Genomic DNA, 25434 nt, shown 5'->3' on the forward strand with positions numbered 1-25434 from the left:
GTACACATCTATTCTTCTATAGCCGTATCAATATTGCAATATGGCAGTGACAGTAAACAACGGCTATGATGCCAAATATCATCAGAATAACAATGTATCACAATAAAGCCCCCCACAATACGAGTCCGACGCCAACATGAATCATCTTTTTCATTTGGGGAAAGGAATCAAATATGGAAGCATCATCTCTGATAGGCTGCTCTCTGGTGCGTGTTCAGTGACTAAGCGAGCAGCCCGCCGCGGTGGGTAGCGGAGCTGAGGAGACGGGCAAAGGGATTCAACGGTAAGCATTAAGACTTTGCTTTACTCCTATAGGCTTTGCCTGCCTTCGAAGACTCGGTGCAATGGGATTGGATGGAGGAACTAACGCTGTATCCCTTAGCTTTGTGAAAACCCTCAGGGAAATACTGTAGGTGGGGGAATAACTTCAATAGGTCTCTTATCCTGGTTATCATGGGAATGAAGTGGGACACGGTTTTCTCCTAATACAGAGACTACTCAATATTGATTTTGCGTTTTCAGTTGTATGTGTGTGTGTGTGTGTGTGTGTGTGTGTGTGTGTGTGTGTGTGTGTGTGTGTGTGTGTGTGTGTGTGTGTGTGTGTGTGGACATGACTACACACACACATGTATGTTCACACACGTCTACCTGTGGTGCATACGTGCGTGTCTGTCCGTGTGTGTCTGCCGGGTCTGAACCGGGCTCCCTGCAGCCCCGGAGCGTCGAGAGCATCGCCGCATCACCGCTGTGCATCAGAGGCAGGCGTCTCGGAGCCACAGCGCACCTCTGCTATCCACAGAGTCAGCATCTGCTCTGTAATCCCTGTCTGCTCTTAAACTCTCCAAGACACTCATCCTCATCACAGGGCGGGAGAGAGGGAGACGAGAACACGCCAGCCGGGCCCCTGGAGGAACACATCCACAGTGTACACTCCCGCCCGCGTGATTGGCGTAATATCAGCCCATTCCCGGCCACAGCCACCGTGTTGTATTAGGAAGCCCGCCTTTCAAGCTGAACAGATAACATCCGCCTAGCATCACTTGTTTTGATTACTGGAGTGGCACAAGAGTTGCTTTTTTCTCCCTCCATCGAGAACAAACAAGTCTTTCATCAAAAGGTTTAAGGCGGGGATGGTTGTTGGGACGGATATTCCTGCAGAAGAAGGGAGGGCGTCGGTACAACACACTGCCTCTCTCCCTGCACCCTCGCAGGCCCTCCTGGGTGCTGCACTGCAGGCATACTGCCCCCTACTGCTCCGAGCCGCAAGGGCAGGCCGTCGGGGAGCAGACAGGGGGGAGCCCGTCGTCCACCCCAAACATGCTCCTCTGCGTTCGGGTCAGAATGGGAATTAGTGTGGACATTAGTGTGTGTGTGTGTGTGTGTGTGTGTGTGTGTGTGTGTGTGTGTGTGTGTGTGTGTGTGTGTGTGTGTGTGTGTGCCGGCGTGCCTGCGAGCACGCACAACACTGTCATGTTTAATGAAAATTGCTTTGATTTACAATGTGTTCATTTTTGTATTGTTTTCCCCTCCCTTTGGAATTCATAATTACTGGCCTCCTGAACCCAGCCGGCGCCTCCAAAAGAACGCACAAAAAAACGGAACGCTCAAACACACAACAAAACATTGTGTTCTCCCGGACACACCTTTTGTCCGTTCGGCGGGTGTGTGTCTGTGTCACGGGGTCATCGCTCTGCCAGTGTTTGTGTGAGTCCCACAAACACCGCCGGCCACTGCACTCCGGTCTGCCGTCGCCGCGGAGTTGACCAAAACAACAAACCTCTTCAAATACCAATCTGGGGAAGGAGCAGGGGACGCCGAGTCGCTGACCCCCCAATTTACTACCCACACCCTGTTAGAACGACGGCCAAACAGGGTTTCTCCCCCTCTACCGGGAAAACAAGGGCTGCGGTGCTACAGACTTCTAAAGCATCCAACCGACGGCCCTAAAAAACTAAACTGTATCCGAACCAATCTTGGCTGGAGGAGGTAACTTTGCGTCAAGGGAGTTGACACATTTCTGTGTTGAGTGTTTTCCGTGCTGTTTTTTTTTGTGACTAGATAAATCTTGTTTTTTCGTATTATGAGTGAAATACGTTCTGGAGATGAATTCAATACATCTCTTAGCCCCGGATGACTCACAGAGTATTTTGAGGGTTGAATGGGGGTAAGAGCTGTGCGTTACTCCACTCGCTAAACCAGTAATCCCTTAACACAGAGTAAACAAATGATATAAGGATTGAAGATAGGCACTTGATCTACTCTCTCTCTCTCTCTCTCTCGAAATACCAACGGATGAATAATTCACCACTCGTCGACACACAAAGTTGTTGTTGCGTTGGACCATCATTACAGTCATTTTCCATCATGGTTATATTATTATTTATCATCATTATTATGAGATGTTTGCGCCATGTTCTCCAACAAGCCAGAAGCTGTTGACTCCTACAGCACTCAGGAAGTAAACAACGTGGAAGAGAGGCGGGGTTAGAGACGCAGTCAGAGACCATGAGATCCTAATTTGGCAGGTTAGCTGAATGCAGGGGTGGGGATGGGGGTGGGGGGGCTGGGCCCTCAAAGCAGATCTCAGAGCCCTACCCCGCCTCGTCCAAGGAGGCGTCCGGCAAGGCGGACCGGCGGGTGGTGCAAGACGGATGAACGGAGGGGCGTGCGAGAGACAGAGGGATGGGCAAATTTCCCCGCTCCTCCCTTCCTCCTCCCACCTCGATAAACCGTCGCTGAGGAGGCCGCGAGGAGGACGGGGGATAGCCCGCGGCCGACGGGATTTACATTCTGCGATTTGTGTTTACGGTGCCCGGACTCTGTTTGACTGCCTGCAAGACAGAGCTGGGCACTTTCACTGCCGACGCAGAATAAACCGTCCTACAGCCTTGTCTCGCCGGCGTCTGGCACACTCTGGCCCCCCCACGCAGCGCAGCTCCGCTCGGATGGGGGCGGGGGTGGGGGACTCACTGCTCACTGGCAGGAGTATCAGTGATGTCTGCATCTCCATCTGCTCTCCTGCTAAGGAGCGCAGTCAGGGAACGTCTCGTGTCTCTTTTATCTTCTTCGCCGTCATCATCATCCTCTTCACGGTCATCACCGGGGTAGTCATCTTCCTCCTCTGTTCGTCATCGGCGGGGGCCCAGCTGGGGGGTGCCAGGCCCCGGGTAAGCCGGCGACAGCAGGGGTGGGACTGAGAGGCGGCGTGGGGGCAGAGCCATGCAGGCTGCACAGGTAGGGAGATTATTACAGTCGCGGCGTTCAGCCGGGCGACAGGTGGACAGGCCCGTGTGATGGGAAACACAATGCTCACCCCGTATGTGCACGCAGTCACGTGCACTTATGTACATTTAAATCGTTTACGAAGGCACATATACCCAGTCACACACACGCACACTAGTGCACACACACACACACACACACACACACACACACACACACACACACACACACACACACACACACACACACACACACACACACACACACACACACACACACACACACACGCACAAACCCACACACACACACACTCTCACACTGTCTCACAAAAACATACACTCAAATGCACAACGCAAACAGACAATTTAAGACTTATTGGAGTCAGGATGCCTCTTATCAGCCTTCTCAATAAACACAATGGGAATACAATTCTAATATCCTCCCTTAAGTTCAGACCCATTCAACCATCTTCCAGATAAACATCCCCAGTATCACATAAACATAGAAATTACACGTCCAGAAAACCCAACAGTCAGTAGGCAGTAGTACCCAACACTGACATGGCCAGGATCAATTAGTAAGAACACAATCTTTCGAGTGACATTGGTACAATTATAAAAGGGAATGATGACGCTGATTGACAACACCAGGAACATCCAGCCTCTATATTATGGGGACACACCATGGGCAGTAGTGACACAGCACAGCAAACTCAAAGGCTGCACTGTGGTTGGGAATCAGTCGGTCAGACTGAAGAGGTGAGGATGTATGCTTGGACAATTCTGCCCCCATATGGCGGTTAATGTAACTGCAGTTTCAGCACCTCATCATTCTCCACATATTTTTGGCCAACCCTAAAATGAGGCTGTAGGAACAATGAGTGGAAGGGAGAGGGCTAGGGTAGAGGCTATATTATAACGTGGCCCTAACCCTAGCCAGGGTTCACCCTAACCCTGCCAGCTATACAAATAAAATGGCATTTTGTTGAATTGAGTCTTTTCTGTCTGGCTTTCTTATTCTAGAGCAAATTGTGAAACTAAACCGATTCGAAAAGTGGTGCCATGGATCACAAAACTCACATTTCAGATTGTTTCACAGGGTTTTTGGTTGCTAATCAGATATTTTTGCGAAACAAAAAAAGAGTAATACAACTGCTTTCCATTCATTCATTATAATCTATTACATATTACTACTTACTTTTGCCCACGTCATTGCCATGTAATGCCATGCCTGCATTGGTTAAAGACAGCAGTACATCCACATTTGTGATGTAATGCTGTCTTTATCCAATGCCTGTGTTGACGAGAAGGTGGGTAGACTACTGAAAGGAGATTATTCTGCCCAATTCGGATGCAGTTGAAGTCTCAGACCAAGGGGTCGAGCGACAAGTAGATTTGCAGTTCAAGCGGTTTAAGGCGATATCAGGTACTGCCAGACTCTCCAGGCAGGAGACTGAACTCTTTCCTTCACACGGTTCACTCAAGCTAGAAAACAGAAGAACGTCTTACAATAGGGATCTATTTAGCTGCCATGTCTAATGAGTTACATTAGGTCAGAGTATATCTACACAGAATGTTTCAGAATGTAATTATACAAATGACAAAGTATAACAAACATGTTTCCGCACTCCTACACATTGTCTTAATGTGTACCGCAGGGTGAAATGTAATTATTCTCAGAAGAATTATTTTAATATAGACCAAATGATGAATGTTATAATACTCCTACACATCCTCCTAATGTACACCACTTGGTTAAACGTAATTATTACCGTACCGATTATCTTAATCTATATCACATGGTTAACCCTAATTGTGTTAAGGACATTTTTGAAACTTTCAAGGATCAACACATACAGTATATGATTATGAGAATGCCAATTCAGTACATTAGAAGATATTGTTAGGCAGGTCATAAAAGACCATCTTTAAAACATCATGAAGAGGGCAGAGCAATCATGACCTTGTTCTAGATGAAAGAAATTTGATGGAGATTACATTTCATTTGAAGAAGACGAAGAAGACAATTGTTTTTGCTTCTTAATTCACACCCTGAACTGTTCCCTCAGTTACTCCACTCAAACGTCCTTCCTTTCTTCCCCTCCTCACACTCACACCAGATATCGGATCAGGGACGTAGAGCTGGGCAGTCGGGGAGAGTGATGGCGGGGATGTGGAAGTGTGTGTGTGCGTGTTTGGTGCGTGTGCATGTGGTGAGGTGGGGGCTGGGACTCATATCCTGTCAATAACGCGTTAATGGGCTCCGGCAGGCAGATAATAGGGTGAGGTGCAGAAGAGCAGGGAGATAAGGCCAAGCCCCTATCTCGCCAAGCCGGGAGACAGAGGGCCAGTGATGATTAGCCAGAAGGAGGGAGAGAGAGAGGGAGAGAGAGAGAGAGAGAGAGAGGGACAGACGGGGGAGGAGCGAAGGGGTGAGGGACGGAAGGCGGGATGTTTTGCAGGGTGGGATCCTGAGGCCGCGCGGCTAAATCCGGATGACAGGCAATAAGATGCAGCGTAGGGTTGGGGCCGTGTAATTACAAAGGAGCACCGAGCGCGTTGATGAGTGCCCGACTTCAGAAGGGTGAGATAAAGGTTGTCTGGCTGTAATCCACGTGACGAGGAAAGGTGTTTTAAACGCGTCCCTTTTAATAACCGCAGCCGAGTCACACATGCAAAAGGCCAGCTTTGAATGTTTCTACCTTCCCCAAGTTCACTGATGCCAATGGAGCTCAGGGCTAGAAACCAGTGATGGCAGCAGGGAGCTTGGTCCGTCTGGTTGAAACCATGAACCTGTGATATCCTTCCCCCCCATCAACACCCAACCCTGGGGGGCACCGGGAGTTATGAACTATTCATGATCAAGCCAGCAGTCACCGATGCTTTCCAAGCACAGCACAACACAAGCATTCATAAATCTCGTTTTCCTCAGCCCTGCGGACCCCGCAGAAGATCACATGACCCGCTCGACAGCTGCAGGATCTGTTTATCACCATATTTATTTATTTTTGAGCAATCCCACTAGGCAGGATTTTTTTAAATAATCATGAAGTGGTCGGTGAGTGATGCAGTCTCAGTTTCAAGGAGAAAACCGGGAGGCAAGTAGAGACGTGTGTATGTGTGTGTGTGTGTGTGTGTGTGTGTGTGTGTGTGTGTGTGTGTGTGTGTGTGTGCGTGCATGCGTGTGTGTCTAAAGTGGAGAAGCAGGGGGCAGCAGTGAGTGCTCAGTGTTCATTATGTATGCACTGTAGCAAAAAAAAGCAATCTTTGTCTCGCCGTCCTCGATTGTTTTTTAAAGGATACTTGACTGGACCCAATCAAATTAGCAAGAACATCATGGATACGGGGTAATAACCCTAAATTGAATTTTGGCGCAGGCTAAAAGGTCCCCCCCTCTCCGCACCATCAACTGCTGTGGAGAGGAAGGGAGGGGGTGATGGAGGAGCGAAGAGGCCATTTGTAGTTAGCAAAGCTTCAAAGGGTGCACTACCAGAGACGCTATGACGGCCTATGCACTGCCATGCTAAGTACAACCCTGTGTGATAGTGACAATTACCTGGTATCGCTGCCGTTCTGATTGAGAATCGAGCCATCAGTCTAGTTTTCTGGTATTTGTGTGAATCTGAATGGGTTTGCTTCATTGTGTGTGTGTGTGTGTGCGCGTGTGCGTGTGCGTGTGTGTGCGTCTGTCTGTGTTTTAATAGCAGGGGTGCATTGCACAGTGATGCCTTCAGGTACACTGTAGACAGCGGGGTTTGACCACACAACCTTCGGGCAGGGTCGCGTGTTCACCGAGCCGAAGGCGGCCGGTCCCAACATTGTAATTCTTCTGGAAGTCGCCAGCGTTTCCACGCACGCTCACACTGTCCTACCCTGACCAATAGGGTTCTGCGGATCAGGAGTGGGCACCGGAGCGGCAGTGCAATCTTGCCTTGTAGATAAGGGTGTTTGCCGGCATTACAGAGGACTCACACTGCTTAGAACAAGAGATGACAGAGCCGCTAATCCTAAGAAACTGCAGGAGAGAAGTCTGGAAGAAAAATGGCCAAAGGAGCATGTCGGTTAGAGTACATCCATGCATGCAGAGCCCACACACATCCACCTGTACAGCTCTGTACGTAGAAGACACACACATCCACCCATACGTAGACACACACACAACCACCAATACGTAGATACACACACAATCACCCATACGTAGACACACACACATCCACCCATACGTAGCACACACACATCCACCCAAACGTAGACACACAAATCCACCCATACATGCTCCGTGCGTAGCACACACACACTGTGCAAGGATGGAGACACTGGTCCGATGCCAAACGACACGTCGCTTTAAGTTTCCTAGCGGTGCGGGAAGCGAGAGCGACAGAATGGGCCCAGAATAATTCAATTAGCGCGCTAGTTTAGCAGAGAGCGCGGATCACCATGTGAGCTACAACGCTCCATTACCGGAAAATAAACGATCTCTGTCGGCCTCCTCGTCGTCGTCTCCTCCTCCTCCTCCTCCTCCTCCTCCTCCTCCTCCTCCTCCTCCTCCTCCTCCTCCTCCTCCTCCTCGTCCTCCTCCTCGTCCTCTCTCCCCCGTGCGAGGGGGAGCGAGCTCAGCAGCGGAAGCAAGGCTGACCCGTAATGAGTAGGCTGCGGGCCCATTACTGCCCCGGGACAATCTGCCGCTAATGACCCGCTGAAGACACTTTAAGTCTGCACGCCGGAGACCGAAGCTGATACTTACTATATAGAGTCCTCTGTGAGTTTGAGGGGTCCCTCCCCTTGGAATGGATCCTAGGGAGACCCAGGTTGCAGGGTCCGTTCCCGGTTTTATAACACTTTTACAGACCTGTCTTTAATAGGAAAGCTCTCATCTTACGATCAGCCAAACATTGTGCTCTTTTCATTGGCCTTATGCGTTTTTTGCAGTTTTGTGGTGGGTTTTATCGTTTACTTCTTTTTAATCATCCAGTTGTATTTTTTTCTTACTTTATCCAGATTTTTATACAATTTATGGCCATTTCAAGGTTGCTGCAGCATTGGAAGGCTTTGCTACAATAGAGGCGGTGTTGATGCTTAACTTGACAATACAAACTCCCTTTTTGTATTTACAACGTCGGGGACACGCAAGCCCTGACCGTGTTTACCTTTTTACAACATTGATTCTGCTTAGAACATCAGTTCTGTTCCTCAGAAGCAAAACTTTCAATGTGTTTTACCGGTATCATCTGACTCATGCCGTCTCATCCGGCACATCAAACCACCACCCGAACACCACCCCAAAACACTCCCACCGTCACTCTCTTGAGTCACGCAGCAGAACAAAAGAAGTGCTCCTCTAGCAACTTAGGTTTAGACCTCAGCCCGGGCCCGGGAGACGACTCTTCTGTGCTGCGTTTGTCAAGAGGCAACACTGTTCTCCTTCAACCCACCTCAATAGGATCGCTATGTCAGGAGGATTACACTGAAGTATACCTTCATCTAAAGCAGTCTGCCTGTGTGTGCCTGTGTGTGTGCACGCCAGTATAAAGTAACATCCAGCAGTGCGCCAAACCCTGCGTGTGGGTAAATAAGAATCTGTTTCATTTCGACAGGATTAATACGTTCTTCAACACAGGCTTTATAGGGTTCGTCTGCCTCCACATATTAGTTCTGGGAGTAGCTCCGTTGGGGCTTCTTCTGTGTACCCAGTGAAGCCATTGGAGGGGGCTAATAGGTGTTCCAGACCCGATGTGATATTTCCTCAGCAGCGGTAACCGTGATGCTGGGATAAACGGCGTAAGGGCAGACAGGGGGTTGGAGACGGCACTCACCCCGAGACTGGACCACCAGCAGGGAGAGCAGCAGGAGGGACAGCATGGTCCGTAAGGGAGACTGGGAGCCGCGGGCCTTGTGGGTCCTCAGATGCAGAGCTGTGGGAAACAACAGGAGCCATCACATCAGACACTCAAGAACCAGGACGCGGCTCGGTGTATCTGAGCAAGGCGAGGATGATGCAAGAGTAGAGTAATACCGTTTTGAATGTATTCCTCTTGAAGGAAAATGAAGGAAATATTGCTTAACGATTCAAAGCAAAACTTGAATTTGGATTATGATTAATTGGTTGTTTCGTGCAGAACAAGAGCGGAATCATATCAAATGAGGAACAAACAGCTCCGGAAATGAATCACCATTCCATACTCATACACAGACAATGTCAGGACACACATTCTCCGACAACTCTTGCGACTCCCATACTCCCAGTGGAATTAAGAACAGTGTTGTGATTGACAAGTGATTGAAATCATATGGCCAGCCATACATCTCTGTGTAGATTCTCTTTTGGATGTGATGTTTCATCAGGGATGAGGAACTCATTAAAATGGAGGTCTGTCTGTCACTCATTCTCGTCTGTCCCCGTTTGTCTTTCTATCCGTTTATTTGCCTGCTTCTTCTCAACTCCCTATTCTAGGCATACCTGGGGGCAGGGGCAAGTGCGTGCGTGCGTGCAAGTGCGCGTGCGTGTGCGTGCTTGTGTGCATGTGTCCGCGTGTGTGCGTGTGTGAGAGTATAGTGATGCTCCTCAAGGTCAACATGAAGATAGACTATAAATAAGACACAGAGGGTAGAGAATAGAGATGGGCGGTTAATGTCACTTCGGTATAAAATACATAATAATAGCAACATAAAATCACATGGCACACATTTGGGCCATCTGCTTTTACAGCTGAGGGGCCTATCAAACGCTTCCAAAGTGGGACTCGAGAGATTGCTCCAAGATGCTGGAGAGAGATATCTGGGGAATGCTTCTGCATTGTCACAGCGCCCCCATGGGGGTGTACTAGAGTCGTCGTGTGTAACATCCACCTATGCCAAATGCTAATCATATCCAATTATATATATTTTTTTATGGCTGATAATACCTATAATGACGAATGCCAGTACCCAAGGCCATCGCATCTTTCTTAAACCTGTTTCTCTCAGAAATGCTCAACAAGACTCCCTAGATCAACTGTTAAAACAACTTTCATCTTGGTATTATCAACAATTCCTCAAAATAATGCTCTTTGTCTTTGGTTACAAATCAGTACTAAACCACACCCACATTTTCTTTCTCTGGTGGTTTTTATCCACAGGCCACAATAAAGAGGATGAGGGTAGAAGGAGAAGAACTTTGTCACAGAACAGCAACAACTTGCTTTCTCTTCACTCTCAGGAGCTCTTCCATTAAGAGACGCTGTCTGCCAATGAGGCTGTGGACCTGCTGGTTTACCAGCTCAGCGTTCTTGCACTGTTACCAGCACACAAACATTTACCGTAAAAGGCATGGAAATTTGAGAAAGTTGCAAGCGCACATGTAGTGAAGATGAGTCATCCTCAATGTTTTTAAATCTTAAAGACTTTTCCTGAAAAGTTCCATATATTGAGTGCTATTTTATTTAACACAGGACAAGAGGTATGCCACATTGGCTGAGTTTCCCCTGCGCTAGACCAGACTGTGTATAGTCTCTGTGCTGGGCAGACACCAGGAAGCCATCAAAGTATGTTGTTTTTTCACAGTGTGAGTCAAGGTACTTTCTCTGACCTGTTCCAATAGGAAAGTCCCAACTTGTTTCCACTTCTATTTGTTGAAAGAGTGGAAGTTCTTCTCTTTGTCCCTCCATGTGACTGGCCAGATGACCACAACATTAGGGGAACTGGAATTGTTCACTGATAAAAAGGTAAAAACTAGCAGGAGAAGGTTTTGGCTACAATTTAAATAAAACATGGCCAATTAACTCCCTATAAACTAATTAATTAACGGCAGCTATCCATATTTTTACAATAAACCAATAATGTGTGTGTACTTTACTCTGACAATAAGCATTCATTAAGCTGTATTATGAAATAAATCAATCCATATCTAGCTTTCACTCAACCTTCTTAATTAAAAATCTAAACCCCAGGGGTTGATTTTGGTTGCCCTCAGAAGTTTTCCAAAATCTGTTTGGTAGAATTGTCGAGATTGTATGTTTGTGGATCTGAAATCAGCATAAGTTTCAATAATAGAAGTCAAAACAGTGTTTGTATTTTGATGTAGACTACATTAACTAAAAGGAGCTTTGCCTCCTAGTTTTAAACATTTGACAAAAAAAGCAGTTTGACAATCTTTCATTGTTCCATGTAGGCTACGATTCCAGATTACGTCTCCAGTTTACTTTCGACATATTACTAGGCTACACTTTATAAATTTGCCGCCCCATCTCATTCAGGTCAAATGCTTTAGCCCTAATTTACATCTTTGTGTGTACATGTTGGTGCGTGTGGAGCACTAAGCTCACTTCCTGTCTGCATCTCTTAATAGCTCTTACTTCCTGTCTCACTAAGATATGTAGCAAAGTGTGAGGCTGGGTAATAATATTGATCAGAAAGACATGCCACGTGCCAACATAATAAAGAGAGGCTTAAGGTGGTGACCACAGCACAGCCTGCTGTGTGTTGTGTTGTGTTGTGTTTGTGTGCGTGCGTGCGTGCGTCTGTGTGTCTGTCTGTGGCTGTGTTTACATCTGTAAAATATGATATGTTTAAATAAATGCTAACTTCCTAACACACATCTAACTAAATAAAGACACTGACTTTTAGGGAATGTAATAATACTCAATTGAAATAGAAATACACATAATATTGAAACTAAAGTATATATAGTTATATAATACCAATAACCCACATTATTGGTTGTAGACCTATGCTGTAATGTGATTAATTTCTATATATCTGCATTTAAAGAGTTTAACATTATGAAAAGTAGCAAATCCAATATTTGTTGCAGTGGCTATGCTGTTGTAGGCTATACCAACTTTATGTCAAAGGTGGCGCAGTCCATTTCCTTCACCACTCAACAGCTGCATGGGAGGAAAATGGAAAAAAGGGATAACTGTGTTTTCCTAGGCCCTATCATTGAGCGAACCATTAAGTCAATTCATGATAAGTTTTCGATAGAAAACCGCTGTTTTAGGCTTACTTCACAGAGTATCTCCCAGTTGTTGCCAGTCTGAGAAATCACTGTTTATGTTTGCTATACTGTTACTGGGGAAATACAGATTTGATCATCGCATTTAATATACTCGTGCTCAGAGTTAAGTGTAATATATCAAGCTTACCATGATAGAGGAGCAAAAGTTTAGGATCAGCAACCATCCAGCGGCAGTGATACTTGCGGTTGATCTTATTTTGGGGAACAGTTCCTTCCCAGCAACGTGTCACTCTCAACACACCCAACAGCCGGGATATCCAAAATGGGATCTAAAGTGTGCAACTACTCCGGTTGTCTACTTATCTGCCACAATGTACCACTCTTTATTTCCTATCGTTTGGTTTTGGATCGTCTCTGTGAAACCACTCCTTGCCGCTTTGTCCAGCGGTGATGTCATGAGGAGGGGCGGGGGTCCACCAGCCCGACCCCGCAATTAACCATTTATGTCGCGTCTGCTAAAATCATATCTTCTGTGCGTGTGCATGTGTGTCTGTGTGTTTGTTTGCTGAATGTTTGCATGTGTGTGTGTTTTTTTCAGTCGCCTCATGCATTAAGATGCATATGATTCATTCATATAGGCCTAATTTAAAATCAGTGTTATCCAACAGGTTTTAATTCGTTCTTCAACCAGGGACGTAACTGTCGTTGTTCTTTATGTGATGATTAATTTCTATATATCTGCATTTAAAGAGTTTAACATTATGATTTAGTGAGTATGTGTTTGTTTGTGTGGGTCGGGGTCTGTGTGAACGTTGAACGTATTTATAAATCGTTGTACGTATTTATTTATCCTAATGTATTTTCTGATTTGGCTTAATTGTCTGTAATATAAAAAAAAATGTAACATGAAAATAAGAAAGCGAATAAACATGATCGGTTTTGGCTGAGCTGATCACGTGTCTCGGTGCTTTGGACCACGTGATAAACCCAGAAATGAACGACGTCAACACAACACTGGTGAGTAAGCGATACAACCTCGCTATAACTCCCTATTATTGTTGCCGTCTGCATGTTTTGGTGAGTGGGGTGGTTTTATTTAGCGGTTCGTGTTGTATACCATCCAGCCAACCAGCCATTATGTAAAAAAAAAAAAAGAGCACACATCTAATAGCAATAACACACACAATGTACTGTTTAATATACATAATAACAGACACATGTTGTAACATCACTGTTTGATATATAATATTAATGTACACCATCATGTCGGCGGCATAACAGATTGTTCTAGTATGGAGTACTTCCTAAACGGGGCAAGGTGAAGCCCCCTCCCCCTGAACCGGTGATCGGGGGTCCCCGACAATATAGCTGCTTAACACTGGTCGGGTTTTTTGACCACGGTCCCTCCGTGTCGCCACCCAGGTGGAGATGACTTCGGTGGACTGGCAGCTATCGCTGAAGGTGGTGGATCAGCCCAAATCCACCTTCCACTTCCCCGAGATGATGCCCGGGGACGTGCCCCCCGGGGAGTACCGGGTCGCCACCCTGAAGCAGCTGGTGGCCGCCCAGCTCCCGGACTCCGTCAACGACCCCGACCTGATAGGTCAGTTCAACAACCCGCCCAGTAGAGCTACTACTCGTGTAGGTAGTAGACCTACACAAACGATGCTGGTCTTTCTAACCTGCAGCATCTAGTGTTGTTTTTTTAGTATTTGTTGTTTCATTCATTCCTGTCGTTGTCATTAATACATGGTCTGTTCAACTCTTTGAGACTGTACCTGTGATTAAGGGCTATACAAAATAAATAAAATTCAATTTAAATGAAAATTGTAATTATCACCTGCCCTTAAAACAGTTGATTATCTAAATTCGAAAGGTTTGTTGACGCCAGCATTACAACCATGCAGTTGAGCTGTATGTTGCCATATGTTGTTATGTCCTGCAGTTAGCTTTACCTGCTAAGTGAGCTTGTTTTACTTTGTGGTTTCCTAGAGCTTGTCCACTGTGGTCGCAAACTGAAAGACGACCTAACGTTGGACGCTTATGGAATTCAACCAAAGTCGACCCTTCACATTCTCAAAAAGACTTGGCCAGAGACTGACAGTAACCCAGGTATGTCGCTGCTGGTGCATATGAAAATGGAGATGTTGTATATAGTTTGCAGTGTGCAGGATTGCAGGGCAGTGTTACTCTAAACGTGTCTCCTGATTGCCCTCAGAGCCTGTGAACCGGGCCACGGCAGCGAGAGAGTTCAGAGTCTTCCACGCGGCTCTGCACTCTGTCAACACGGCCTACAGAGACTCTGTGAGTACCATCATGGATATGCATTATTGTGACTGCGAGTATAGTACTTGAATATAGTACACTATTATTCAAGGCTTGGTTAAGGTACTCCCACAATACTGTGTGACTTGGCCTAGTTACATTTAGTTACAGATCAAACACTAGATAGCATTGTTTGTGTGTTGTTTTTATACCCCACTTAGCAGCAAACCAATGTTGACCATGTTGTGCTGTATTATTTGTATTGTGAAGAAGCAGAATGCAGCAATCTGCCCGCAGTAAGAAACAAGCATAGGTAAATCGTGTTCCCCCTTCCCAGGTGACTAAAATGCTGACCAATAAGGAGTCTCTGGACCAGATCATCGTGGCCACCCCGGGCCTTAAGTCGGATGCGGTGGCTCTGGGTAAGAGCACGTGGTTCCTGCTTGGCCTTTGGAACGTCATGAGATGGGGTTTCTCTCACAATGCTAGAATCAAGTCCTTTGTTTCATCACATGTCTGGCACGTGTGTTCGCAGGGGTTCTGCAAGACAAGGATCTCTTCGTTCAGTTCGCCGACCCCAGCATGCTGGACATGTGAGTACTGGTGTTATTTAAGTGGGCCCTGAGTCAAGTGGTAATAGCGTACTCCTGCAGACTCTCCTCACAGGTAAACACGCATATCTGCAAGTGCTCGGTTTTAGGGCATACATAAAATTGTAATAATTAGGCCGATTATAACGACCAAACCAGCCACCTTACTTCATACTTACTGGAGAGCTTACTCTGGCCTTTACAGGCCAACAAAGTTACTATGTGAAATGGTCAATTGACTGCGTTTATGTAGCGCTTTTCTAACCAGCGGCCACTCAAAGCGCTGTTCAATATGACCTAACGTTCACCCATTCATGCACACATTTACCCACCGACGGCGATGTCAACCATGCAAGGCGACAGCCAGCTCGTCGGGAGCAGTTAGGGTGGGGTGCCTTGCTCAGGGACACCTCGACATTCGCTCTACCTCTTGAGCGACATGCCGCCCCACAATGTGCAGTGTTGCTCCAGGCATGTGAACCGTCCTCTGTTCCGCCTCCATCAGGTTAATCAGCTCCCACCCAGCGTTGGTCAACGCCATCATCCTGGTTCTGCACTCGGTGGCGGGCAGCATGCCCACCCAGGCCAGCAGCAGCTCCTCCCGCAACGTCTCGGCCAGCTCCTACAGTGACATGCCAGGTGGGCAAGAGAGAGCCTTTTTAATGCCTTTGCCTTGTTTGTTGGAACAAAGCCCTTTCTAGTGGAATTGTGTGTTGGAACAAAGCCCTTACTAGTGTATTGGTGTGTTAGTTCAAAGCCCATTCTAGTTTATTGGTGTATCAGAACAAAGCCCATTCTAGTTCATTGTCGTGTTAAGACAAAGCCCTTTCTAGTGTTTTGGGATGTCCTCAAGACAAAAAGCCTCCTAACCTCTACCTGCTTCCTTTATCTATATCTATACTTACTGCCGCTTTAAATGACTAAATCATGACTATTTTCTTCGCACAGGAGGGTTCATGTTTGACGGCATGTCGGACGATGAAGATGAATTCCAGTCTGTGAGTGAATGCATCTTTACATCATTGTGAACCACAACCTCTATCGACCTTCTCTAACACACGCGTGTCCCCCCCCCCCCCCCAGGGGAACCAAGCGGGCCCCTCCAGCCGAGGGGGCGCTCCCATCGGGGGGCGGCCCCAGTCTCTGAGCCACAGCGGGGCGGCGGGGCCCCGGCCCATCACGCAGAGCGAGCTGGCCACCGCCCTGGCCCTGGCCAGCACCCCCGACAGCAGCGCCGCCACGCCCACCACCACCAGCCAGGTGAGGCCCTCCGGACCCCTCCTAGGAGGGCGTTCGACTCCCGGTCGAAGGGCACCGGGTTCGATGCCTGACGTTCGCGGTGTAGCTGCAGCCATTATTGAGCGATATGCTACTGACTATCTGAATTAAGTTCAGAAACCGTGAGGTATTTGGGATAACTGCATTCTCTTGAATATTTCCTTGAAGAAGAAGACCTTTATATGCAAAGAATGAAACCTATTTTTCAGCGATAAAAGGTTTGCCGTACGTTACGGCAACACGATGGCTGCTATAGTGACGGATCACCGGAGCCATGGATGCCTGTATAGAGATATCACATACAGAGCAGCGTCTATTAAGTCACACAGCCCAATACCAGAATACCAGGGGGGAAGGGGAGGAAGTCCTTAAATGGACGATCAGATATAGTGCAAACGAAGCGTTTAACCTTTTGAGTCCAGCGACGGCAGTTCTCGAGCATACGGCTCCCTGTGTGTGTGTGTGTGCGTGTGTGAGAGTCACGACGCGATGCTTGTTGCTCCTCCAGGCTGACGCAAGCAGCGGCGTGTCCCCCATGCCCGCCGGGACCCCGGTCAGCAACGACCTGTTCAGCCAGGCTCTGCAGCAGGCCCTGCAGGCCAGCAACATGTCCTCCCTGCAGGTGAACCTCCCCTTCTTCAGGGCTCCTTCGGAAGAGCCCTTCTCTGTTGTTAACTCGGTGGAGCTGTGCTGTTGTAGCTGGATGGAGACTGAATGGCATCTTCAGAACATGCTCAACTTCACGTGTATTATAACAAAGATTCTCAAATGTTTTGTCGGCGCATGCTCGAGTCATACGCTTCCGTGATTCTCATTATCGAAGTATCGGGGTAAAATGTCCAAGTGTCTAGTACATGTCTTCATCCACCAGTGGCTGGTGCACAAGTTAGTGTTACAGATGCCAAGAAGTTCTTTCTTAATCCCAGATGGGGAATCCTGGGCTCACAGCAAAAGTAAAGTACAGAAAATAAGGAGAATGTAAAGCCTATACGAGCAAACAAAAAGATTATAAGAATAATGCTGGCATTTGCCGGTACCCTGGGTGGTGTAATGAGGACCAGACTCACTGTGGGGTCCAGGGTGGTGTAATTAGGAACTGGAATCACTGTGGGTTTGGAGTCAAGGGTGGTGTAAAGGGTGGTGTAATGAGGACCAGATTCACTGTTGGTACGAGGACAAGACTGACGCTGGGGCTGGGTCTGGGGTCTAGGGTGGTGTAACGAGGTCCAGACTTACAGTGGGACTCTGGGGTCTAGGGTGGTGTAACGAGGTCCAGACTGACAGTGGGTCTGGGGTCTAGGGTGGTGTAACGAGGACCAGACTGACGGTGGGTCTGGGGTCCAGGGTGGTGTAACGAGGTCCAGACTGACGGTGGGTCTGGGGTCCAGGGTGGTGTAACGAGGTCCAGACTGACAGTGGGTCTGGGGTCTAGGGTGGTGTAACGAGGTCCAGACTGACGGTGGGTCTGGGTTCCAGGGTGGTGTAACGAGGTTCAGACCTCGTTACACCACCCTGTTTTGGGGCCAGACTCACTGTGTGGTCCAGGGTGGTGTAACGAGCACTAAACTACTCACTGTGGGGTTTGGGGTCCAGGGTGGTGTAACGAGGTCCAGACTCGCTGTGGGTTTGGGGTCCTGGCTGGTGTAACGAGCACTAGACTCACTGTGGGGTTTGGGTTCCAGGGCCGCTGGCAGTCCCAGATCCAGCAGCTCCGGGACATGGGCATCCAGGACGAGGAGCTGATGCTGCGGGTGCTGCAGGCCACCGACGGGGACCTGCAGGGGGCGCTGGAGCTCATCTTCGCCGGCGGCTCGGGGCTGTGAGCCCCCACTCCCACGGGGGGAACAGAGTGGCTTCTACAGAGGAACAGCCCGGCCACGGGGGTCCAGAGGAACCCAGTCCTTCGACGTACCTTAGCTTTCTTTGGACGAGTTTAAACTGGAGTGAACTGTGTGTTTTCATTTTTTACTGGCCGTTGGAGACTTTGAATAAAGGCGACGATGCTATTTTGAGTGTGAAAATAGTTTGCCCAATTACTGACTGCAACTAAAAAACTAACTTTGCTTTCGATTTGTACGAAAATTCAGTCTCATTTGTCGTGCGTTTGTGAACGGAGTGCGTATATATCTGAACTGACGACAACTCACCTCGTTTTATGGTAGTTGCTCTATTGCGCCACGTGCAGTTCGTGAAGTGTCCACTAGATGGCACTGCAGCATTTCGTTAGAACTTGCTTTCCCAACTGCATCTTTTTTTTATTCATGCGTTTGTTTGTTTTTCACCGGGCGAGCTATTTATAAAAAATGTAACTCTTAAACTATACACGCTGTTGTGCTTATACTAAATATTATCCAAAAATACACTCAAGTAAGGCTATATTCTAAAAGCAGTGCATGGATATATTGCACATAGCCTCCAATAATACGATGCTCAGCATCGGCAATACTGTCAGAAAGCTTGTTTCTCTGTTGCCTCAAATATAGCGGAGGCGGAAGCCAATTAGCTTTGTTTCCTTCTCTCGCACCACTGTAGGCCTCCATTGTCAATCTGCAGTAATTACCTGGTTTTATTACTGCGCGCGACAGCTCCATCAGCGGCTTGGCCTTGGATGTGCGCTGCGGAACCCTTAAAAGCGCTTCAAGTGTCCGTCTGTCTCTCCCCAGTGTGTGTGTGTGTGTGTGTGTGTGCGCGTGTGCGTGCCCGCGCACACACACCTGCGGACAACTTCCTCCCCCGCTTGCCTGCAAGGCTATTTCAAAATAATACATTCGCAGAGTGCCAAGGGGAAGGCGTCATGCTCAACAACAGCATAATAAAGGCATTTCTTTCTTTCTAATGAAAGACCTGGTTAAACCTGGTAAAAAAAAAAAATCCAATATGGGGAAAAAACAATCAGGGATCTATATTGTCTATTTTCTACATTTAATGTATGTATTTAGAAATTATTGAATCCTAGAACGCGTTAACTGCTTCTCTCAGCCAAATCCATAGCTTTTAGACGAATCTGTTAAAAATCAGATCAATACAACAGTCAAATTCCTGATTGCTGTGCGGCCCCTGATGTAGCTGGACCCCTTCCCTCCCGACGTGGTATGACGTCATCGGATCAGCTTGGGGGGGGGGGGAGGAAAATGATCGTGTGTAGATGACTTGTGAATTTCTATCTGTGCTTGTAAGAGCACTCTAGAGACACAAAATGGCTGCCAGGGCCCTGCGGGGCACTCAATTCCTTGCTCACACACAGCCCTTCATCACAGGTAAGGCAGGACTCCCATGCTTCAGGACCTCACATGTTGTTCCCCTCCACGTCGGTGTGTTTACGGTTGCCTTGACAACCACGGAACAAACCAACGCAGAGCTCATCAAGCCCATTGTTGTCGGGCCTTAATGTTTGCCGCCCCCTGATTACAGGGGGAAGCCGTATAAAAAGCGCCAGGAAATGAGGTTTAGCAAGCAGGCCGGGGTATAGTGTAGACAGTGTACAGTACAGGACATAAGGAGCCTTCCTAATCACGTGCTCGCAGACTGCCTAAACAATACTAACTCAATTCCGCTGGGGTCACGTCCAGTGAACGGGGCATGAGGATAGAGCGCTTGATCCAATACCATCCCCTCACTTTTTGCATTGTCTTCTGAAAGGGCCATCTCTTGCGTTATTAACACCTGCTCTGTTACCGGAGATTGCTTTTTGCCCGGGCAGAATATGAATTGATTTGGTGATGGGCCGTGGGGGGGGGGGTCTATTCATCGCTTTCTTTATCTTCATCCCTTTTTAGCGCTCTTTTGTCCTGCCTGCTTTGTTGCGGCCGTCCCAGGTGAGCATGGCCCTTGACTGGGGCTCTCTGGAGGAAGACCCCATCAGCTCAGAGAGAGGATAGACGCTGTGCATTCGCAAGGCTGCCTAATGCGCTGCGTTTGATTGATTGCAAAGAGATGCACATCAACACATTTTTCTTTTGAATTTGTATGCTTCTTGATAGAGTGAGACAGACGGATAGGTATGGGAGAGAGAGGGGAGGACAAGCAGCAAATGACCACGGGCAGGATTCAAACCCGGGTCGCTGCGGGGGGACTGAGCCTTCATGGTCGAGCTCTACCCGTTGAGCCACCGGGGTGCCCCGAGTTGCGATGTTTTCTCTCAGACGTTTCCATCGATGCATTAGTTGAGGTGCATGGTTGGTTTGTTACGAGGTATTCGGTGAGAGATGGCTTTTGGTTGGGAGTTTGGTGTGGTTTGAGGCACCATGAGATGGGAATTCCAAATTATCAAAACCATGAGGGTCTAGTGCTACACCAGGAGTAAACTGCGCTCCGAAAGTCAGGGTCCAGGTTGTGTTTATTGTGTAAGATCATGGTAAGAAGTGTGTGTGTGTGCGTGTGTGTGTAAAACAAAGACAAGTAGTCACCAACATTATTAATACTCACTTCGGTTTTTAAGATGAAGATTTTGATATTCATCGTTCAATAAAAAGAGCAATTAATTGACTTCATGAACAAATAAATAGACGATGATTTAAGCACAGCGGGGACCCCATTTTGTTGCCATATTGTGAAGCAGACACAGCAACACAAAAACCTTGAGGCAGGGGAGGGAAAAAAGCTGAGAAACAAATAAAATACTTAAATATATTCCAAGGACGTCCACCGGGTGGATGAAGGGAAAGCTATTGATGCACTTCTCATCATTATTGCCTGAACTCCCAGCGCTGGACTCCTGACAATGGGGCCATGCTTTGCGACTCATTTCCAAGGTTCACTATGGAAACTGGAAGAACCCTCGAGGGGAAGACCGGGAGAATGCAAGGTTACTGACATTTTAGTCGTCGGCAAAATTGACCCAAGAAATAAAATGCAGACAAGAATCAGACTCGTAAACCAAACTTTATTGATGCATTTATTTAATTGGAACCTCGATGCCTCTATGCCCCCCGTACGATACATTCAGTATATACATTTGGCCGTGAGGAACCCTACAGAGATGTTCTAGTAGTGCATACAGTACATACGTAGCAACAACATGTACACGCACAAACTCACACACATACATGCCACTTTTGCCACACGTCGGTGGCCATCAACACACAGAGCAGATCGATGATGGCTAAAGGCTGGTTAAACGCTGTAATCCCTCCATGCATGTAGTCATCACACACACACACGATTTAAGACACTTCTCAGGGGAGAGGGGACTCAAAATGAAAAACGGACATGACAAAGGGGCTTGCTGATCGAAACAATGGCCCATTATCCGCCAGGAGAGCCCCCCTCCTTCACCTCCCTCCCACACACCACCCCTCCACCTCCACCTCCACCTCCTCTACCCTCTCCATCCTTTCCCTTAAGACGCCTCCGCCTTAGCTTGCTCCGTCTCAAACCTAGATCTCTCTTTAGACAAACAGAGCGAGATCCCTCCAGAACCATCCAGAATACAAGGAGAAAGGGTTGGTTGGTTCAGTCATCGAGTAAACATTCATATTCTAGCCTCGTAATGTAATGGCTAGGTCCATACACCTTTCTGTAAAGCCATCTTCGCAACATCCACAGACAACCAGTCCTTTACCACTCAGCTCACTGACCGGAGCCTTACGACATCGGCCCGTCCTGTCTGCTCACATTCTTTTCCATTGATAATAAAACTGAAGCCACACTTTGTACCAGTCATCGTTTCCAAAGTACTGTTATGTGTTTAAAAGGAGACTAGAGACATACGCACAAACCATAATGTCCCCCTTTGGCAATAGCTTCAATTGGGGATTAGACACACACACTCTCACACTCACACACAGACAGACACAGTCACAAACGCACGCACGCACACCCAGTGAGTTTATTTTACATGTTCACATGGATTTTCTCTGTAGTATTTCTGAATGTGAGGGACTGGCTGTCTGGCCCTCTTCTGTCAGATTAACCACCACATGTTCCTATTTGCTTTAAATTTTGAATTTGCGATATTCAATGTGAAAAATGGCAGAATATAATCAATTGCAAATTCTGTTATTTGCAAATGACAGCATGGATTCCAGATCAAAATTAGATTTTGCTGTGTGGCAGCATTTAGATTAACACATGCAGAATTAGTCTAGCCATGGCAGCAATGGATCGATAATACTCATAAATAATGCAAATGTTAAATGTAATAAATAATGAAGTAATTGGGCTGGATCAAGGTCCTATTTATTAAGCCGATAAACTGTGAAGCACTTAGAGGGTTTCCTCCTTTGGTTTGTACCGGCAGGGCAGCACACACACACACACACACACACACACACACACACACACACACACACACACACACACACACACACACACACACACACACACACACACACACACACACAGCGCAACAGGTCCATGGAGGAGAGGTTTTAATGCTTGATGGGGGCGGTGATCGCTTGTCCATTTCAGACACAGGAGCATGCTGTGATTGGTCCGGGGGGCTTCCGCTAAAACAGTCCCGCAACAATCTCATTGGTCAGGAGTCAGGACACATCATGACTCCATTCTCAAGGTAGCTAGGCCACAGAGGCAAACTAGTGTTACCAGATCTCCAACAAAGAAAACCAAACCAAAAGAAAACGCAGAGCACCACAGTAGAAGAGGCCTGTCGGGGAATCCCGACACTTAGAACCCGAACTCAAACACGATCACGATTCGGCGCAAGAAGGATGAGGAGTCACAACATCAGGAAGAATTACCCCAGAATAAATTACATGTCACAGCACAGTCATCCAAAGAAGCAGGAAATGGAAATCAGCTGATCCACCGGACTGATTGGACCCATGCATTATAAGGCATTAACCAAACATTTGTTACGGACATCACAATATATCAGTGACTATACATACAAATGCTGATCTGAAAAAAAAAAAATCTGTTTATAATAACTTTTTATCATCTTTTTTATTTTGTACAAATCCAAAAAGAAATAAAATGGCAGAGGCCGTCGATGCTAAAACAACATTAAGACAATGATGTCATTTTAAGGGAATTGAAAATGGAGACGGGAGAGCAGATCAATACCACGCAATCCCATCGTACCTATTGATCTGCGGACGGGCGAATGAAATTGATTTTCTGAGGTAGACAATGCAGGCATATTTCATTCTCCCGATGCTGGCCACGCTAAGCAGGTAAAAGTAAGGGTCGTTCGCTCCGTTTGGACCGGCTCTGGCTTCGCTCCGGGCTCCGGGTCGACAGCGGCGACCCCATCCATCACGCGCCGCTACACGGCGGCTGAACCGTTGCCGTAGTTACAGTCGCCATGCGCAACGACGCCAACTCGTGTGACGGATAGCCCGACGGCTTGCGGGGCCGGACAGGATGGAGACATCCGTTTGCACGCGTCCCGTGGGTGAGACGCATCACTCACGAGCTGCTTCTACACCCCGCGTATGGGGCCCGCGTCTGGGGCAACGGTACGAGACACAGGGGCCCGCGGTAGGACACAGGGGCCGCGGTGCGAGAGGAAGGAGAGCCCCAGTGTGGACGACGTTCCTCCCACCCGCCTCCGCTCGTTTTACACGGCCGTAGGATCAGGAGACCCGCCCCTCTGCTCACATTGATCAACGCGTTGCTCTGATGGAATCAGCAGAGTGCCTCGCCAAATGAGAAAATCAAACAAAGCCATTCTTTAAAGGAAAGGAGAAAGCCAATGGTTATATGCACTCTCAGAAACCAAAGTGTTTTCGAGCTGCGAGGAGCAGCCCGGTGGAGAAGAGAGGCCAGAGCGCTTCTCCCCCCCCGAGAGTGTCAAGTGCTAAGGAGAGTACAACAAACAAACAAAACTGTTTCATACGAGAGCAGGGGGATGGGGGGGGAAATGGCCATCCGACTCGTCGGACTGTGGTGTCATGAAGGGAGGAAGGTCTGTCATAAATTAAAAAATATATATACACACGTACTTAAAAATACAAAAATAAAAACGAGTTCTGTGACGAGTAGGCATGAGCTAACCGGAGCGGGGGGGGGGGCGTGGTGAGCAGGCGGCTGTAATCAGGGCCGCAGGGTCTGCACACCACGCAGTTCTCTGGAGTTCACTGTCACTGTATAGCCCCCCCCCCCCCAACACACACACACACACACACACTGACAAACACACATCTCTGTCCAGCTCCACTCCCCCCTCCACCCATCACAGAACGAAGAGGACATGAAGAAGCAGGGGGTGTCAAGGGGAGGACGAAGAGGAGGAGGAGGAGGAGGAGGGTGACCATAAAGTGGAGAAGTGGTCCGAGTGGGTTCAGCAGGGGTGATGAGAGGGTTGGTGGTGGTGAGGGGCTGTTTGTTGTGTTGACGTTTAGCCGGGGGGGGGGGGGGGGGGGGGCGACCCTGTGGAACTATAGTGTCCTGATGGCCACAGGGTAGAGCAGGGACATGTGCTCCGCCCCCTTGATGGGCAGCTTGCGGCTGGAGTAGAAGTGGATGATCTCCGGCACGCTGTCGAACGGGCAGCTGTTCTGCCCCAGCACGTACTTGCCCTCCTTGGTGCGCGCCAGCTTCATGTGCATGAAGCCCTGGCTGCTCCTGGGAGAGGGGGGGAGGTGGGGGAGAGAGAGAGAGAGAGAGGGGGTGGAGAGAGAGAGAGAGAGGGTGGAGAGAGAGAGAGAGAGGGTGGAGAGAGAGAGAGAGAGAGAGAGAGAGAGAGAGAGAGAGAGAGAGAGAGAGAGAGAGAGAGAGAGAGAGAGAGAGAGAGAGAGAGAGAGAGAGAGAGAGAGAGAGAGAGAGAGAGAGAGAGAGAGAGAGAGAGAGAGAGAGAGAGAGTCGAATGGGGAGGGAGAGGGAAGGCAATAGTTTAGTTTAGATCTGGAAAGAGAAAGATGGAATAAAGTAACATAATTCATTCAAAGATATGGTTTAATATAGTTCTGGTATGTTATAAGTTGTGAGTAGTTGGCTCCTAATAGAAGCGCAGATATTAAAGTGTGCGTTCCTGTTTTACAGCTGCGTCATCCGAAGGGAAGTGTGCCCTAATGCCGGCTAATGACTGCGTTCAGCGGCTCCTGTTCAGAGTATCACACATGTTAGCGCCATCAAAGGGCTTCGCTGAGAGCTGATCAAAAACAATCAATAGCTAGTAATCAGGGAATCAATAAGCACGGCAGGGTAGCGCCGGTGTCTTCTGCCGCGCCACCTCACTTCCCCCCCG

The 25434-nt window shown here is 48.0% G+C and overlaps 3 protein-coding genes across 7 annotated transcripts in view; 1 reads left to right on the forward strand and 2 right to left on the reverse strand.

Moving 5' to 3' along the window:
* The window catches only part of cd276 (CD276 molecule), a 73733-nt gene extending 61105 nt beyond the window's left edge, over window positions 1-12628 (reverse strand). Inside the window, exons 1-2 of the mRNA XM_056607182.1 lie at window positions 12341-12628; window positions 9035-9133 (exon numbers count right to left, since the gene is read on the reverse strand). Coding sequence (XP_056463157.1) covers window positions 9035-9133; window positions 12341-12377 — 136 coding nt within the window. The 5' untranslated portion in view covers window positions 12378-12628. The remainder of the gene's footprint in view (window positions 1-9034; window positions 9134-12340) is intronic.
* Window positions 12629-13066: 438 nt separating this feature from the next.
* Window positions 13067-18396, forward strand: LOC130403051 (ubiquitin-like protein 7). Of its 3 annotated transcripts, none has more exons than XM_056607172.1 (11): window positions 13067-13170; window positions 13576-13756; window positions 14146-14265; window positions 14372-14457; window positions 14756-14840; window positions 14954-15011; window positions 15514-15647; window positions 15957-16006; window positions 16092-16268; window positions 16795-16908; window positions 17969-18394. In XM_056607172.1, the coding sequence occupies exons 1-11, from the start codon at window positions 13147-13149 to the stop codon at window positions 18107-18109; spliced, it is 1170 nt and encodes a 389-aa protein (XP_056463147.1). In that variant the 5' UTR covers window positions 13067-13146; the 3' UTR covers window positions 18110-18394. The 3 variants fall into 3 exon arrangements, with proteins under 3 accessions (XP_056463147.1, XP_056463149.1, XP_056463148.1); XM_056607173.1 differs by having other exon boundaries at window positions 13158-13230; window positions 17969-18396; XM_056607174.1 differs by lacking the exon at window positions 16795-16908 and having other exon boundaries at window positions 17969-18393.
* A 6208-nt stretch (window positions 18397-24604) lies between these two features.
* The window catches only part of LOC130403049 (SH2 domain-containing adapter protein F-like), an 81420-nt gene continuing 80590 nt past the window's right edge, over window positions 24605-25434 (reverse strand). For all 3 annotated transcript variants that reach the window (XM_056607169.1, XM_056607168.1, XM_056607167.1), the window contains one exon: window positions 24605-24812. In XM_056607169.1, the coding sequence (XP_056463144.1) occupies window positions 24626-24812 (187 nt within the window). In that variant the 3' untranslated portion in view covers window positions 24605-24625. The remainder of the gene's footprint in view (window positions 24813-25434) is intronic.

This window comes from Gadus chalcogrammus, chromosome 14 (assembly GCF_026213295.1).
Source record: "Gadus chalcogrammus isolate NIFS_2021 chromosome 14, NIFS_Gcha_1.0, whole genome shotgun sequence".
In the NCBI taxonomy this organism is placed as follows: domain Eukaryota; kingdom Metazoa; phylum Chordata; class Actinopteri; order Gadiformes; family Gadidae; genus Gadus; species Gadus chalcogrammus.

Bases quoted from the DNA above. Each gene is read 5' to 3' on its own strand.
- LOC130403051 (XM_056607172.1), top strand. From the start codon at position 13,147: ATGAACGACGTCAACACAACACTG. The intron at 16,007-16,091 runs GTGAGTGAATGC...CCCCCCCCCCAG, and splicing joins ATGAAGATGAATTCCAGTCT to GGGAACCAAGCGGGCCCCTC. The intron at 16,909-17,968 runs GTGAACCTCCCC...TTTGGGTTCCAG, and splicing joins GCAACATGTCCTCCCTGCAG to GGCCGCTGGCAGTCCCAGAT.